The sequence below is a fragment of the Mandrillus leucophaeus genome, unplaced genomic scaffold, assembly GCF_000951045.1.
Source record: "Mandrillus leucophaeus isolate KB7577 unplaced genomic scaffold, Mleu.le_1.0 Scaffold747, whole genome shotgun sequence".
NCBI classification, from domain to species: domain Eukaryota; kingdom Metazoa; phylum Chordata; class Mammalia; order Primates; family Cercopithecidae; genus Mandrillus; species Mandrillus leucophaeus.
The window spans coordinates 7,940-26,599 of NW_012108108.1; the positions used below are offsets into that span (position 1 = coordinate 7,940).

Consider the following 18,660-nt stretch of genomic DNA (forward strand, 5'->3'; position numbering starts at 1 on the left):
TTCTAGGATAAAAAATTTACTGTCAGTACACAAAAGTGAATAATCTTTAAAAATTAATATTAAAATCTTCCATAGTTACTCATCTTTCAGATGAGCCATTTCCCCTATAATCACACCTGATGACAGATGCTGATGGTCTCCCAGAGAACAAAGAACAGGTAGGAAAGGGAAATGGGAATGGCAAGAAGCATTACACTATCAGCTACATAAGGAATAATTATCAGTGAGATAATCTATCCAGGCCTTCATGAGGAAAGTAAGAAAAGCAAACATAACTTTGATTTTATAGTCTGGACAAAGTCCAGATCATGACATATTTTGAAAAGTCAGAACGTTCAACTATTCTGCAAAAGTCCCAAGTTTGAACTATTAAGGAGCAATTTAGCTGTAGTAAAAACACCCCTTGACATCAATTTTGAGAAGAGTAGCTGCTAAAGAATGATGACTCCGTATTTCAACCACTTAACCCTCAGTATCATTTCTTTCTTTCATTTTTTTTTAAGAGACAAGGTCTCACTATGTTGCGCAGGCTGGTCTTAAACTCTTGGCCTCAAGCAATCCTCCTGCCTCAGCATCCCAAATTGCTGGAACTACAGGCATGAGCCACCATGCTATATCATTTCTGATATGGTTTGGCTCTGTGTCCCCACCCAAATCTTATCTTGAATTGTAATGCCCATGTGTCAGGGACCTGGTGGGAGGTGATCGGATCATGGGGGTGGTTCCCTCATGCTATTCTTGTGATAGTGAGGTAGTTCTCATGAGATCCGATGGTTTAAAACTGGTAGTTCCCCTGTGTGCTCGCTCTCTCCTGCAGCCTTGTGGAGCAGACACTTGCTCCTCCTTTGCTTTCTGCCATGATTATAAGTTTCTCAATGCTTCCCCAGCTGTGTGGAACTGTGAGTCAATTAAACCTCTTTTGTTTATAAATTACCCAGTCTCAGGTAATATCTTTATAGCGTGTGAAAACGGACAAATACAATTTTTTTTTTCACTGAGTTTGCTAGTGGTGTTGCAGAATTATTCTTTAGAAATGTAGACACCTGGTGATTCTTCTATGAAATGGTAGCCAGGATATTGTGAAAATACTGAAATTCATGGGATGTGGAAAAGCTGAATTCTTGCCTGCCTTCCACTTTTACAAACTATGGATGATGATTTCTGATAATACAAATTACACTGAGATATGCCCATTTTAATAATGTTTTTTAAAACTAAGATTGTAAGAACTAAAACCTCAAACTAAAATTCTTTCAAAGACTTCTGATTGAGCGAAAAGACTTTTTGTAGTTTGATGGTATATTTTATAGGCCGTTTCTGAATTTCTATGTGTTTTTGTACACTTTGGGAGCAGAACTAAGTGATTCGAGGAAGGTGAACCTTCTCCCAGATTCAAATAATATATACATGTACATTACCCTAATACAAAAGAACAGCTTAGTCAAAAAAGATGAATGGAAAATTTAAATACTGTCAGAGTAGGATTTATTTTCATTTCAATATATACTGGAGTAAATACTGATTATTTAACAACAACAACAAAAACTTACCTGCTACTGAATTTGGCCTTGGCATGAGATACAAAGGAATAGACTGTACTGATTGAGATAACACTGTTTCCAAATTTCTCTCTGGGATCTTATTCAGACTATAGGTGGAAGCAGTCATGTTTTCATCTACTCGATACAAACAGGAGTCCATGCTGGATTTTTGAGATTGCCAAGGTTTTATGTTTCCTCCAGATCCTAATTCTTTACTGCTTTCCCCAGCATATTTTGTGCGTTCCACATTTTCAGAATAGCTTGTTAATGTAGCTGGAAAAAAAGAGTAAAATGAATTTAATAAAGCCACATACATACAGTTATTAATCTTTGACAAAGTTGATAAAAACATACGTTGGGGAAAGGACGCCATTTTCAAAAAATGGTGCAGAAAAACTGGACTGCCATATGCAGGGGAATGAAACTGGACCCCTATCTCTCACCATATGCAAAAATCAACTCAAGATACACTAAAGACTTAATCCTAAGACCGGAAACTAAAAATACTAGAAGAAAACCTACAGAAACTTTTCTGGACATTGGTTGAGGTAAAGAAATTATGACTAGGACTTCAAAAGCACAGGCAACAAAAACAAAAATAGACAAATGCAACTAAAACTAAAAAGCTTCTCACAGCCAAAGAAATAATCAGCAGAGGGAAAAGACAACTTGCAGAATGGGAGAAAATATATGCAAACTATACATCTGACAGGACTAACATTAAGAATATACCAGGAACTCAAACAACTCAACAAAAACTTCACAAATAATCCCATTAAAAAGTAAGCAAAGGACATAAACAGAAATTTTCCAAAAGATATAGAAATGGCCATGTACACACAAAAAAATTCTCAATATTAGTAACCATCAGAGAAATGCAAATTAAAACCACCATCTTATACCAGTCAGAATGGCTACTATTAAAAAATCAAAAAATCACAGACAGTGAGGATGCAGAGAACTCTCATATACACTGTTGGTGGGAATATAAATTAGTACAACCATTAAGGAAAATATAGAGATTTCTCAAAGAACTAAAAATAGAACTACCATTTAATCCAGCAATTCCACTACTGGGTATCTACCCAAAGGAAAAGAAATCCATATGTCAAAAAGATATCTGCACTTTAATGTTTACCACAGCACTATTTACAATAGCAAAGATATGGAAAACCTACATGTTCATCAACAGATGAATGGATAAAGAAAATGTGGTATATACACACAATGGAATATTATTCAGCCATAAAGAGAATGAAATGTCTTTTGTAGCAACATGGATGGAACTAGAAATCATTATCTTAAATGAAACAAGTTAGATGCAGAAAGACAAATATTCCATGTTCTCACTCACAGGTGGGTGCTAAAAAAAAGTGCACATATTGCAGTAGAAAATGGAATGACAGACAATGGAGCCTCTGAAGGGTTACAGGGTGGGGGAAAGGTGGATGAGTAATTACTTAATGGGTTCAATGTACATTATTTGGGTGATGAATGTCCTAAAAACTTGGACTTCACCACTACGCAATTTATGCATGTAACAAAACTGCCTTGTACTTCACTGATTTATAAAATTTAAAGAGTGAATTTAAAAGAAAATCTAAAGTAGAGATTAATCTGTTTATGATTATGTAAATTCATGACTAGATAATATTTAGTAACATTATTTTTAAAAGTTACTGATGATCATTTCACTTCTATCATGATGTATAAATAACTGAAACCAAAATACAGTCATCTCTCACATATTTCAAAAACTCTGTATAAATAAACTAAAAAAAATCATGTATCAGTCCTAGAGGACCTACAGCTCAGGCCTATTAGTGGTAAAATTTTCAGAATTTCATCAAAAGGGAATTTATATAATCTTCAAAGATTGCTGGAGAGCCTCAGAGGTCCCTGAAAGATCTCTATATTCTTTTTATTCTGTTCTTTTCCTCATTTAAATGTATTTCCTTGCTTCTAATATGTAACAAAGAATTAGAATAAAATAAGCAGTCCCTAAGTAAGAACTAATATAAGAGACAGAACCTGCCCAAGTAAGTAAGCAGTAACAGGCCCTTCTTGTACAGATGGCTATAGCTCTAACTTTATGGATTTCAGTACCTTAATAAAATAAACTGAAAGGTCTTGAATTTTATATAGTCTTACCACTAATTGTACACAAATAGAAAAATTTTAATTAACTCTAGAAATGAAAGGATTAAAAACATTAACATCTAGATGATAATTTTTTACCAATAATTATAAAACAAGAATGAAAGATATCATCCCAGAGGAGTTTTTATATGTTAGTTCATTTTCTCTTCTTGTATTCTGAATGTACCTATTGCCAAAAGAAGAGACCTAAGTTCATGAGGTACTTTCCACAGTCCTTTTTAGTGAGGTTCTCTCTCTGCAAATTTAAATGGAGTTCTGGATTTTCTAATAACAAGGGAAGAAGATGAATTACAAAGGATGACCGAAATTTCCCTCTAAGAAAGAAAAACCGACTTTGTTGTTACAAAAAATAAAAGACTAAGGAAGAAGAAATCTAGGTAAACTAGAAAAAGGTAGAGAAGTGGGAAGAGGGAAAATTTTATACACTTAAGAATTAAAAGAGAGATGAAGGTATGTGCTTTTGGGCCCCACCTGAGAAAGGAAATCAGAAATATCACAGAACCCTTTGGAAACCGTGTAAGATTTTGGAAGATAAGTTCCCATATTCATTACACTCTATTTCCCCTTTAGTGATTAGTTGTAAAACCTTAAAAAATAGACAACCTATGCTCATTTTGGAGAGACAGCTGACAAAAAGAAAGCAGAGAAAATTATATTCCTACATTTTGGCTGGTCTTTGGGGACAAAAAACCAAGGATAGTATGTGGTAGCAAATCTGAAAAACAAAGGAAAACAGTTTCTGAAACTCAGAAAATATTTCCAAAGGAAGAACATGGAAAACAAATTAAGAATTGAAAAGTAATTCCAGGGGTCTAACAACCCAAAGGTCAAAGTGATTTTTTTGGTAACTGGTAAAGAAATATCACCCCAGAAAAAGCTCATATATATTTTAAGCAGGATGTTCTTTCTTCTGTATTAGATCATAAATGTTAATACTAGTAATCATAATAAATTCATATTTATCACTTTATAACCTTTAAATTGTACAAACATACAGTATCTCATTTGATTATCAACAGAACACTCCCAGCAGGACTGATATTACTATCTCCATTACGCAGATGAGGAAACCAAACCGATGCTTAGAGAGATTAGGCATCTTGCCCACTTATATAGCTAACAAGTAGTCTCACAGGCAACTAATTATTGGGAATCTTAAACATTTACTACCTTTTATTGTTACTTAACTCTTTTGTAGATGTACCCTGCCTCCTTTACTACACTGTACTTTTCTGAAGAATAGAAACTATAAGGGTTTTTTTCATATTTAAATTAAAAAAAACCTTTTAGAGCCCAGCTCTGTAATACCCACATGATGAAAGGAGAGAGAAAACAAAGGAAAGCAGAAAGGCTAAAGCCCTGCTGTTATCTAGAAAAATCATAGGAAAATAGCACTCAGTGAACATTCAGGAGACCCTTAGTGTGGGAGGACACTGCAGACATTAACAATGAAATATCAGAACAAAAATAACTGGCCTCATTCTTCAGGGCATTTTTTTCTCTAGTACTTACATTAAAAATATTTTCACCATTGATAGGTGTATGTTTTACCTGGGAAATTATTTAAGCCAAGAAACTGCCTACTTCTGGGGAAAAAATGTGATGAGAGGACATAGTATTTAAAGACACATAAGCTAAGCTCTGAAGAATGGATTCAGTACTGGTGAAGTGTTTATGTCTGCTAGGAATATAGTATTGTACTCTTTTAATGTGGAAAAGGCTTTATATTTGCGGTAGGGGAATAGGTGGAAGAGATAAATCAGGCTTTCTATAATATTTTAGGATACTGCCAAACAATTAAACAGGTACTGAACTACTAGCTCTTGAGAACACTGCACCTTCAATAACAGTCAAGGACTTCAGTTACAGTTCTTGCAATACTTACCCAACTCCCAGTCATTCCAGATAACAACTTTATATTCACCTAAATTTGGTCTTTTATCTTTACTTAATTTACTTTATCTTACTTTACCCATTGGAAAAAGAGGTTTGCTTTATGAGAAAGGAGACACAAATCTAACCCAGACTTGAGGGCTAGAGAATACTCTTGTCAATTAAGCTGAGTTGGTCAGGTGAAGATGAAAAAACAACGGTTTATCCAAAGACAAAAACATTCGCAAGGGCACAGCAAAGTTCTTAAGAATTAAGTAAATTCAATAGACTAGAACTTTGGAGGTGGGTTGGGGCCAGTGGTGTGCTGATACAGGTTTAACAACTTGGCTCTCTAAAACACAACAACAGGCTGGAGGGGCCAAGACGACTGACTAGAAATATCTGCAGTTGGAAGCTCCCACAGAGAAGAATGAAAACGGTGAGTGAATCCTGCACTGGCAACTGAGGTATCCAGGTTCTCTTATTGGGACTGACTAGGCAGTTGGCATGTGCCATGGAGAGCAAGGAAAAAGCAGGGTGGAGCCATGGCCCACTCAGGAGCCACACGGGGCAAGGGGAGCTCCCACCCCCAGCCAAGGGAGGTGGTAGTGAGTGATTGTGTTACCCTGCCCAAGAAGCCATGCTTTTTCCCACGGATCTGTGCAACCCACGGATCAGGAGATCCCCCTCGTGGGTCCACACACACCACCAGGGTTTCGGTCCCAAGCACAGAGCTGTGCAGATTCTCGGCGGCCCCTTGGCTGGAAACTGCCCAAGACTACCGAGTTCCCAGGGGAAGGGGTGGCCATCATGACTGTGGCTGCCTCCTGCCTAAGATGACTGAGCTCCTGGGAAGAGAGGCAGCAGCCATCACTGCAGCTCCAGTCTGCTGTTTTTCCCCTACTGGTGCCAGGGAGACTGGGCGGTTTAGACCCAGGAAGAATTCCCCACAGTGCAGCACAGCAGCTGTGGCAGACTGTGACCTGACTGCCTTTTTAGGCCAGACCTTGACCCATCCCTCCTCACTGATTGGGCCTTCCCTGTGGGAATTTCAGTAACTCCAGCCAGGGGTTTACGAACAGAACTCTGATCTCCCTGGGATGGAGCCCCCGGAAGGAGAGATGGCCGCAGTTGCAGCCGCAGTCTCTGCTGATCAGTGGACTTAGTCTTTCTCCCTGCTGGCTCTGAGGAATCTGGGTAGTCCAGACAAGTGGGATTTCCCCCAGTGCAGTGCACCCCCTCTGCCCAAGGGGTAGAGTGCTTCGTTAACCAGGTCCCTGATCCCGTGCCTCCTGACTGGGTGAGAAACCCCAACAGGGGTCGCCAGACACCCTATATAGGAGGGTTCCTGCTGGCATCAGGTCGGTGCCCCTCTGGGATGGAGCTCCCAGAGGAAGAAGCAGGCAGCCATCTTTGCTGTTCTGCAGCCTCCACTGGTGACACCTCCAGTTGCAGGAGGGACCCAGGTGAATAGGACTGGATGGACCCCCAACAAACTGCAGCAGTCCTATGGAAAGGGACTGTTAAAAGAAAAATAACAGAAAGCAACAACAACAGCATCAACAAAAAACATCCCCACAAAAACCCCATCCAAAGTTCTGCAGCCTCAAAGACTGAAGCTAGATAAACTCACGAAGATGAGAAAGAATCAATGAAAACATGCTGAAAACTGAGAAAGCCAGAGTGCTCTTCTCCTCCAAATGATTGCAACATCTCTCCAGCAAAGGGCACAGAACTGGGCGGAGGCTGAGATGGATGAATTGACAGAAGTAGGCTTCAGAAGGTGGGTAATAATGAACTTCACAGAGCTAAAGGAGCATGTTCTAACCCAATGCAAAGAAGCTGATAACCACGATAAAACACTATACGAGCTGTTAACCAGAATAACCAGTTGAGACAGGACCATGAATGACCTGATAGAGCTGAAAAACACAACACAAGAACTTCACAATGTAACCACAAGTATCAACAGCCAAATAGACCAAGTGGAGGAAAGAATTTCAGAACCTGAAGACTAACTTGCTGAAACAAGACAGGCAGACAAGATTAGAGAAAAAAAGATGAAAAGGAATGAGCAAAATCTCCAGGAACTATGGGATTATGTAAAAAGACCAAGCCTATGACTGACTAGGGTACCTGAAAGAGACAGGAAGAATGGAACCAAGTTGGAAAACATACTTCAGGACATCATCCAGGAGAACTTCCCCAACCTAACAAGACAAGCTAACATTCAAATTCAGTAAATACAGAGAACCACAGTAAGATACTCCATGAGAAGATCAACCCCAAGATGCATAATCATCAGATTCCTCAAGCTCAAAATGAAGAAAAATACATTAAGGGCAGCCAGAGAGAAAGGCCAGGTCACCTATAAAGGGAAACCCATCAGACTTACAGTGGACTTCTCAGCAGAAAACCTACAAACCAGAAGAGATTCAGGACCAATACTCAACATTCTTAAAAAAGAATTTCCAATCCAGAAGTTCATATCTGGCCAAATTAAGCTTCATAAGCAAAGGAGAAATAAAATCCTTTTCAGACAAGCAAATGCTACAGGAATTTGTCACCACCAGGCCTGCCTTGCAAGAGCTCCTGAAGGAAGCACTAAATATGGGAAGGAAAAAATGTTACCAGCCACTATAAAAACACACTGAAGTACAAAGACTAATAATGCTATGAAGCAACTACATGAACAAGTCTGCAAAATAACCAGCTAGCATCATGACGACAGGATCAAATTCACACATAGCAATATTAACCTTAAATGTAAATGGGCTAAATGGCCCAATTAAAAGACACAGGGTGGCAAGCTGGGTAAAGACCCCTTGGGATGTTGTATTCAAGAGACCCATCTCAAACGCAAAGACACACATAGACTCAAAATAAAGAGATGGAGCAAAACTTACCAAGCAAATGGAAAGCAGAAAAAAGCAGGGATTGCAATCCTAGTCTCTGACAAAACAGACTTTAAACCAACAAAGATAAAAAAAAGACAAAGAAGGGCATTACATGATGGTAAAGGGGACAATTCAACAATAAGAGCTAACTATCCTAAATATATATGCACCCAATACAGGAGCACCCAGATTCATAAAACAAGTTCTTAGAGACCTACAAAGAGACTTTGACTCCTACACAATAATAGTGGGAGACTTTAACACCCAATGTCAATATTAGACAGATTATCAAGACAGAAAATTAACAGTCAGGACTTGAACTCAGCTCTGGATACAGTGGACCTGATATATACCTACAGAACTCTCCACCCAAAAACAACAGAATATACATTCTTATTGGCACTACCTGGCACTTACTGTAAAACTGATCACATAAATGGAAGGCAAACACTCCTCAGGAAATGCAAAAGAGCTGAAATGATAACAAACAGTCTCTCAGGCCACAGCACAATCAAATTAGAACTCAAGATTAAGAAACTCACCCCAAACCACACAACTACATGGAAATTGAACAACCTGCTCCCAAACGACTCCTGGGTAAATAAAGAAATTAAGACAGAAATTAAGAAGCTATTTGAAACCAATGATAACAAAGAGGCAACATACCAGAATCTCTGGGACACAGCTAAAGCAATGTTAGGAGGGAAATTTACAGCACTAAATGCCCACATCGAAAGCTGGAAAGATCTCAAATCGATACCCTAACATCATAACTAAAAGAACTAGAGAATCAAGAGCAAACAAACCCCAAAGCTAGCAGAAGACAAGAAATAACCAAGATTACAGCAGAACTGAGGGAGATAGAGACACAAAAAACCCTTCAAAAAAAAAAAAAAAATCAACAAATCCAGGAGCTGTTTTTTTTGGAAAAAAAAAAAAAAAATGGATAGACTGCTAACTAGACTAATAAAGAAGAGAGAAGAATCAAATAGACACAATAAAAAAAATGATAAAAGGGATCACCACTGACCCCAGAGAAATACAAACAACCAGGCCAGGTGTGGTGGCTCACAACAGTAATCCCAGCACTTTGGGAGGCTGAAGCGGGAGGATCACTTGAGGTCAGGAGTTTGAGACGAGGCTAGCCGACATGGCAAAATCCAGTCTCTGCTAAAAATACAAAAAAATTAGCTGGGCATGGTGGAACACACCTGTAATCCCAGCTACTCAGGAGGCTGAGACACGAAAATCACTTGAACCCAGAGGGTAGAGGTTGTAGTGAGCCGAGATCACAGCAGTGCACTCTAGCCTGGGCAACAGAGTGAGACTCTTTCTCAAAAAACAAAACAAAACAAAAAACAATCATTAGAGAATACTATAAAGACCTCTATGTAAATAAACTAGAAAATCTAGAAAAAAATGGATGAATTGCTGGACACATACACCCTCCCAAGACTGAACCAGGAAGACGCTGAATCCCTGAATAGACCGGTAACACGTTCTGAAATTGAGGCAGTAATAAATAGCCTACCAACCAAAAAAAGCCCAGGACCAGACGGATATACAGCTGAATTCTGTCAGAGTTATAAAGAGGTGCTGGTACCATTTCTTTTGAAACTATTCCAAACAACTGAAAAGAAGGGACTCTTCCCTGACTCATTTTATGAGGCCAGCATCATCCTGATACCACAACCTGGCAGGGATACAACACAAAAAGAAAACTTCAGCCCAATATCCCTGATGAATATCGACGCAAAAATCCTCAAAAAATACTGGCAAACCAATCCAGCAGCACATCAAAAAACGTACACGACCAAGCTGGCTTCATCCCTGGGGTGTAAGGCTGGTTCAACATATGCAAATTACCATAAACGTAATTCATAACACAAAGAGAAGTAAAGACAAAAATCACATGGTCATTTCAATAGATGAAGAAAAGGCCTTCCATAAAATTAAACATCCCTTCAAGTTGAAAACTCTCAATAAACTAGCTACTGATGAAACATATCTCAAAATAGTAAGAACCATTTATGCAAACCCACAGCCAATATAATAATGAATGGGGAAGAGCTGGAAGCATTTTCCTTGAAAACCGGCACAAGACAAGGATGCCCTCTCTCACTACTCCTATTCAACATAGTATTTAGAAGCTCTGGCCAGGGCAATCATGCAAGAGAAAGAAATAAAGCATATTCAAATAGGAAGACAGGAAGTCAAACTGTCTGTGCAAATGACACGATCCTGTATCTAGCAAATCCCATTATCTCAGCCCCAAAGCTTCTTAAGCAGATAAACAACTTCAGCAAGGTCTCAGGATATAAAATTAATGTGCAAAAATCACAAGCAGTCCTATACAACAACAATAGACAAGCAGAGAGCCAACTCAAATAAACTCCCATTCACAATTGCTACAAAGAGAATAAAATACCTAGGAACACAGCTAACAAGAGGAGTGAAGGACCTCTTCAAGGGGAACTACAAACCACTGCTCAAGTAAATCAGAGAAGACACAAATAAATGGAAAAACATTCCATGCTCATGGATAGGAAGAATCAATATCATGAAAATAGCCATACTGCCCAAAGTAATTTACAGATTCAATCCCATTCCCATTAAACTATCATTGACATTCTTCAAAGAATTAGAAAAAACTACTTCAAAATTCATATGGAACCAACAAAGAGTCTGTATAGCCAAGGCAATCCTAAGCAAAAGGAACAAAGCTGGAGACATCATGCTACCTGACTTCGAACTATACTAGATGGCTACAGTAACCAAAACAACATGGAACTAGTACAAAAACAGACATAAAGACCATGGAACAGAATAGAGATCTCACAAATGAAGACCACACATCTACAATCATCTGATCTTCGACAAACCTAACAAAAACAAGCAATGGGGAAAGGATTCCCTATTTAATAAATGGTGCTGGGGCCGGGCATGGTGGCTCACACCTGTAATCCTAGCACTTTGGGAGGCTGAGGCAGGAGGATCACTTGAGATCAGGAGTTTGAGACCAGCCTGGCCAACATAGTGAAACTGGTCTCTACTAAAAATACAAAAATTAACTGGGCACGGTGGTGCCTGTAATTCCAGCTACCTGGAAGGCTGAGGCAGGAGCATCGCTTGAATCTAGGAGGTGGAGGTTGCAGTGAGCCGAGATTGCAGCACTGCACTCCAGCCTGGGTGACAGAACGAGACTGTGTCTAAAAAAAAAAATAAATAAAATAATAAATAAATAAATAAATAAACAAACAAACAAATGGTGCTGGGAGAACTGGTTAGCCATATGCAGAAAACTAACACTGGACTCCTTCCTTATACCTTATACAAAAATTAACAAGATGGATTAAAGACTTAAATGTAAAACCCAAAACTATAAAAACACTGAAATAAAATCTAGGCAATACCATTCAAGACATAGGCACGGGTAAAGATTTCATGACAAAAACATCAAAAGCAATTGCAATAAAAGCCAAAATTAACAAACGGGGTCTAAATTAAAGAGTTTTTGCACAGCAAAAGAAACTACCATCAGAGTAAATTGACAACCTACAGAATGGGAGAAAGTTTTTGCAATCTATCCATCTGAAAAAGGTCTAATGTCCAGAATCTACAAGGAACTTAAGCAAATTAAAAAAAACAAAAACAAACAATCCTATTAAAAAGTGGGCAAAGGACACAGACAGACACTTCTCAAAAGAAGACATTCATGCAGCCAACAAACATATGAAAAAAGCTCAACATCATTGACCATTAGAGAAATGCAAATCAAAACCATAATGAGATAACATCTCACGCCAGTCTGGTGATGATTAAAAAGTCAAGAAACAACAGATGCTGGCAAGGCTGTGCAGAAACAGGAATGCTTTTACACTATTGGTGGGAATGTAAATTAGTTCAACCATTGTGGAAGACAGTGTAGCAATTCCTCAAAAACCTAGAACTGGAAATACTATCTGGCCCAGCAATCCTATTACTGGGTATATACCCAAAGGAATAGAAATTATTCTATTATAAAGATACATGCACACATATGTTCACTGCAACACTATTCACAATAGCAAAGACATGGAATAAACCCAAATGCCCATCAATGATAGACTAGATAAAGAAAATGTGGTACATATACACCATGGAATACTATGCAGCTGTAAAAAGGAATGAGATCATGTCATTTGTAGAGACATGGATGCAGCTCAAAGTCATTATACTAAGCAAACTAATGCAGGAATAGAAAACCAAACACTGCATGTTCTCACTTACAAGTGGGAGCAGAACAGTGAGAATATATGGACACAAGGAGGGAACAACACACCCTGGGGCCTGTGAAGGAAGGTGAGGGGAGGAACAGAATCAGGATAAATAAGCTAATACATGCGGGGCTTAATACCTAGGTGATAGGTGGAGCAAGCTACTATGGCACACATTTCCCTACATAAAAGACCTGCACATCCTGCACATGTATCCTGGAAATTAAAAAAAAATTAAATTAAAAGTAAAAGACAAAAACAAAACAAAATTCTGATTTGCAGTGTTTGCTGATCTCCATGGTATAAATGTATACTTGGTGGCTGATTTCAAGCTACCTGTGACTTAACAACTGACTCACAAAATTACCAAAATCTTAAAAACTGGATCTTGCTGGTGCTAGCTGGCCACAGCACACCACTGGCGAGAGGAGACAGAGTCTAGATCAGACTGGAACTCGTCAACCATATTAAAGGCATTAGGTTTTATCCCTTTTTATCCTAAGGGCAACTGAGGCATATGATTAAAGGCTTTTGAGGGACATATTTAAACTTAAATTTTGGAAAGATTACTTTGGTTCTAGTGAGTAGAATACATTACAGCAAGGTGTTGCCACAGGCCCCCTATGGTGGCTGGTGATGCCTAAAAAGACTCTTTCCATAATATTTCTAAATGCATGAAATAAAATGCAAAAACAGGAGAAACCAATTATGTTGAAAAACAGTAATCAAAATAATAAAAATAGACTTGTGACACAGTAATTTGTGAGTTTCATTAACATTAAATAAGATCTAGTGCAAGTCTAACTACTGTATTTTCAAGGGTGGTGATAAGTGTGATATTTTATGGTATCTGCAATTAACATGAAAATATCTGAGGTAGCTATTGGTGACAAAGTCACAAAAACTTCTAATGCGTCTGTGGTTTGTTACCTACATTCAAAATAGAAGTTCTAAATTTCAATTAGAAATAGAAAAAAAATGAAAATGTAATCTTTTTTGCAATCCAAATTCATGAATCTCCTGTATCAGAGGATTACCTGATTGAAGGCAAAAAGATAAGTTAGGTTTTATAGCAATCCAAGTTAGAAATATTGACCTGTATTAAGAAATGACAAAGGAGAGAAAAAGAATGAATGGACTTGATAATTTGATTAGATGTAAAGAATGAGGTAAAAATACAGTCATGAATAATATCCTGATTTCTGGCTGGGGCAAATGGCTAGATGGTGTACTATCTACTTAGAGAACACAAGAAGAGAAGCAGGATTAAGAGGAACATAATTTTAGTTCAGGAAACATATAGAATTTGAAGTGTCTATGGGACATTCAAATAAAGATGTACAGTAGACAGTAAAGATAATTAAACTGCAGCTCAGGAGAACAGAGAGTCAGATGGCAAAGGTATTAACCTTAGGAGCAGACTACCAGCTCTTAAGAAGTTTGCAGAGTGAGGGAAAGGAAGGCCTAAAATGAAACCCGTTGAAACACAATTAGGCAAAGCAAGAAGAGCCTGCATAGGAGTCTAAGAAGGAACAACCAGAAAGAAGAGGAAAACCAGGAGAGTGTGGGCAAGTCAGGCAAGAGTTTCAAAAAGGAAACTTGCGTCAGAAAACATCAATTGTAATGAGAACTAAAAATCATTATTGGTTTGATCTATATGGAGGTGATCTAGATAAGAATACCCTGGGTAGAGTAGTATAGGCAGAAATTGGAATGCCAATCGTTACAAAGTGAGAGGAAGATGAAATTAAGAAAAGGTGAGGACAATTCTTTCAATGGGTCTGTGAAGGGCAGAGGGAGATAAAAGTAAGATGCAAAAAAAACTTGACCATGTTTAAGTCTTAATTAAAATGGAACAAAACAGGGAGAAAGAAAGACATCGGAGAGAAAGGAGATATATACAAGGATGGTTCCTTCAAACTTGGATATGATGATTGTCTATAGGACATCAGCTTGAGATGATCAGCTAGAACTTCCTGGGCACAGTACTGCGAAATGAGTCAGAAGGTTCACGGTGGTGGAGGTTAGAAGGGACTACCACATAAGACCAATGATACCATGACCTCTCTCCAGTCGCTAGAGGCCTAATGGACACTCCTTTCACTAAGGCAATAAGAAATGTACCGGTGGCAGTGGTGGGGAACACTGACATCTTTGAGAAGCCTGAACGTGACCATCCTCTCTAACTGCAGTTAATAGGAAGATGCTATCATAGAACTGGGGTCTCTAATATCAGTGAGGACAGAGGCCAGCTGGCAGCACGTAATTCTCAGATGCAAGGAGGATATATTATGGTAAAGATCAGCAAAGCTGGGATGGACGGGGTGGCTCACACCTGTAAGCCCAGCACTTTGGGTGGATCACCTGAGGTCAGGAGTTCGAGACCAGCCTGGCCAACATGGTGAAACCTCGTCTCTCCTAAAAATGCAAAAATTAGCTGGGTGTGGTGGTGCGCCCCTGTAATTCCAGCTACTTGGGAGACGGAGGTGGAAGAACTGCTTGAACCCAGGAGGCGGAGGCTGCAGTGAGCCAAGATCACACCACTGTACCCCAGCCTGGGTGACAGAGGGAGATCCCATCTCAAAAAAAAAAAAAAAATCAGCAAGGCTAGAGTAGCAACCAGGGTGCTTTGACTAAGTATCAGTGGTGATGGTTAACAGATGACAATGTTTCTAGTGGCAAGACGGTTGAATAGATTAGGATGCTGCTTACTTTATTTTTAAAAAAGAGGCTAACATCAGGCATAGTGGAAAACTGCAGTCCCTTAGGTTTCAGATCTAAATTAGTTCACAGTCCAGAATTCACTGGTCTAGGATTGAATAAGAAGTTGGAGCTCTCTGGGTAAGGGCTTTGCAATCACTGTAGTAAAATATTCCTCTGATTCTTACCCAAAGAAAATTGTGGCTATGTGTCAGGGTAACTACATATGTGTGCTTCACTGAGGTAAAATACACATAACATAAAACTATCCACTTTAAAGTTGAGGTAGGAGATCAGCACCCACCTGTAATGACCCTGATGACTAAAAACAGGATGCAGTAAAGAAAATGACCAAAATCAGAAGATGGTGATGATGTGATCTCTGGTTGCCCTCACTGCTTGTTATTAAAGACATACCACTGCTGCTATGACAATTTACAAATGCCATGGCAATGCACCATGGCAATGACATGAAAGTTACCTTATATGGTTTCAGGAACTCCTTGCTCCTTTTCTAGAAAAGTCTTAATACTCTGCCCCTTAATTATATATATGTGTATATATGTATATATACACGTATATGTATACATACATGTATACACACATATGTGTGTATATATATGTATATATAAAATTAAGAGTGGGTATAGCTATAGCTAGCCAGCAATCTACACTGCAGCAGTGTCTGCTGCTGCTCCTGCTTCGGACTGCTCCTGATGCTGTACACTGCAGCTGTGCTCCTCCGGGCTGCTCTGCCTATGGAGCAGCCACTTTGCTGTACTCTGCTACTCTGGGCTCCTCTGCCTATGGGATAGCCCTGCTCTCTCTATGGAGCAACCATTTTGCTATACACTACTGCTCTAATAAACCTGCTTTCTTTCACTGTTGGCTCACTCTTGAACTCTTTCCTGAGAGAAGCCAAGAACCTTCTTGGGTTAAGCTCTAACTTTGGGGTGCACTTGCATCAAAGTGAACAAATTCAGTAGCATCTAGTACATTCCCAGTGCCGTGCAACCATCACCTCTATTTAGCTCCAAAGAAAACCTCGTACCCATTAAGGAGTTACTATCATGCCCACCCCCTCAGATCAACCACGAATCTGCATTTTGTCTCTATAAATTTACATATTCTAAATATCTACTATGAAGGGAATAAATAATATTTGGCCTTTTGTGTCTGGCTTCTTTCACTTAGCATGTTTCTGAGATGTGCCAATGTAGCCTGTATCAGTGCTTCACACCTTTTCATCACTGAGTAATTTTCCATTGAGTATATGCCACATGTGTTTATCCACTCATCTGTGGATGGGCATCAGGATTGTTTCCACCTTTTGGCTATTGTGAATACTGCTGCTGGGAACATTAATGTAGTATTTGTTTGACTACCTGTTTTCAATTCATTTGGGCCTATGCCTAGGAGTAAAATAGCTGTGTCATGCTTGTGTGTGTGTGTGTGTGTGTGTGTTTAATTAGTTTTAGTAAGGTATAATTTACATACAATAAGATTCATACTTTAAGTAAAAAAATGCAGTTTTGACAAATGTATCCAGTTATGCTGTAATCAACTTTCTATCATCTCAAACAGTTGCCTTCTGACATTTTGCAGTCAATCCTCCACCTTTACCCACCACTGTACACCTTGGCAACTGCTGATTTGCTATCTATGATTATAGTTTTGCCTTTTGTAGAATTTCACACAAATAGAATCACATAGTATGTAGTCTTTAGTTTCAAGCTTGTTTTATGTAGCAAAACACTTTTAACATTTATCCACGATGCTGTACTAGTTCATTCCATTTTTTAAAAATGGATATATCACAATAATTATCCATTTGCTAGTTGATGGCATCTGAGTTGTTTCAAGTTTTCAGCTGCTATACTCTGTATGCTTCTGTCTTCTAAAACTCATACATTGAAATTCTAACCCCCAAGGTGATGGTATTAGGAGTTAGGGCCTTTGGGAAGTGATTTGGTCCTGAGTGGGGTTGATCCCCCTATACAACGGTACCAAAAAAGCTCCCTTGTCCTTTCCATCATGTGAGGATGATGCTGTCTACGAAACAGGAAGTTGGACTTCACCAGACACTGAATCTGCCTTGATCCAGGACTTCCCATTCTCCAGAACTGTGAGAAATATATTTCTATTGTTTATGGAATTTTGTTTTATCAGCCCAAATGAACTAAGACCTCAACCACTATGAATAAAGCTGCTCTGAATACTCAAGTACTGGTCTTTGCATAGACATGTGATTTTCTTTCTCTCTTGTACATACTGAGGAATAGGAATAGCATGGCTGGGTCAAATGGCAGATTTTTGTTGAACTTTATAAAAAAATGCCTAAGGGGTTTTCAAAGTGGCTGTACCATTTTACACTCATACCAGCAGTGTCTGAAAATTCCAACTGCTCCTACATCTTTGCCAATCCTTGCCAATCTCTTCATATGCTTTCATCTGTGAAGTATCTGTTCAAATCTCTTGCTCGTTTTACTGAAATTCAATAAAATAAATAGAACAATAAAATAGAACTCCTTTATGAGATAAGTGGTTTGAAACATTTTCTCTTCATCTATAATTTCCCTTTTCATTTTCTTTTCTTTTTTTTTTTTTTAATTTTCTTTGAGATGGAGTCTCACTCTGTTGCCCAGGCTATAGTGCAATGGCTTGATCTCGGCACGCTGCAACTTCTGCCTCCCAGGTTCAAACTCACACGCTGCAACTTCTGCCTCCCAGGTTCAAGTGATTCTCCGGCCTCAGTCTCCCGAGTAGCTGGGATTACAGGTGCACAACACCACGCCTGGCTATTTTTTACATTTTTTTTTTAGTAGAGATGGGGTTTCATCATGTTGGCCAGGCTGGTCTCGAACTCCTGACCTTCAGGTCATCTGCTTGCCTTGGCCTCCCAAAGTGCTGAGATTACAGGCTTCAGCCACTGTGCCCAGCCCTTTTCATTTTCTTAATAACTTTTGAGGAGTAAAGATTTTAAATTTTGGCAGTCAAACACCAATTATTTTTCTTTTAGTTTCAAGATTATGTTTAATTTAAAAAATCTTTGTCTAACACAAGGTTACTTAGGCTTATGTTAAATCTATTATTTCTCCTTGAAGTTTTATAATTTTAGCTCTTAGGTTTACGTCTACGATCCATGTTGAATTTCTGTATATGGGGTAGGATAAAGACAGTGTTTTTTCTGTTGTGTATGGATATGCAAATATTCTGATATATAAAAATATAAAT

The 18,660-nt window shown here is 38.7% G+C and overlaps 1 protein-coding gene across 1 annotated transcript in view; it reads right to left on the reverse strand.

The window, feature by feature from the left end:
• Positions 1 to 1,550: 1,550 nt before the first annotated feature.
• LOC105529076 (protein TANC2-like) overlaps positions 1,551 to 18,660 on the reverse strand; it is a gene marked incomplete at its 3' end in the record, with an annotated part of 274,386 nt that continues 257,276 nt past the window's right edge. The window contains exon 7 of the mRNA XM_011966129.1: positions 1,551 to 1,814. Within this exon, the coding sequence (XP_011821519.1) occupies positions 1,551 to 1,814 (264 nt within the window). The remainder of the gene's footprint in view (positions 1,815 to 18,660) is intronic.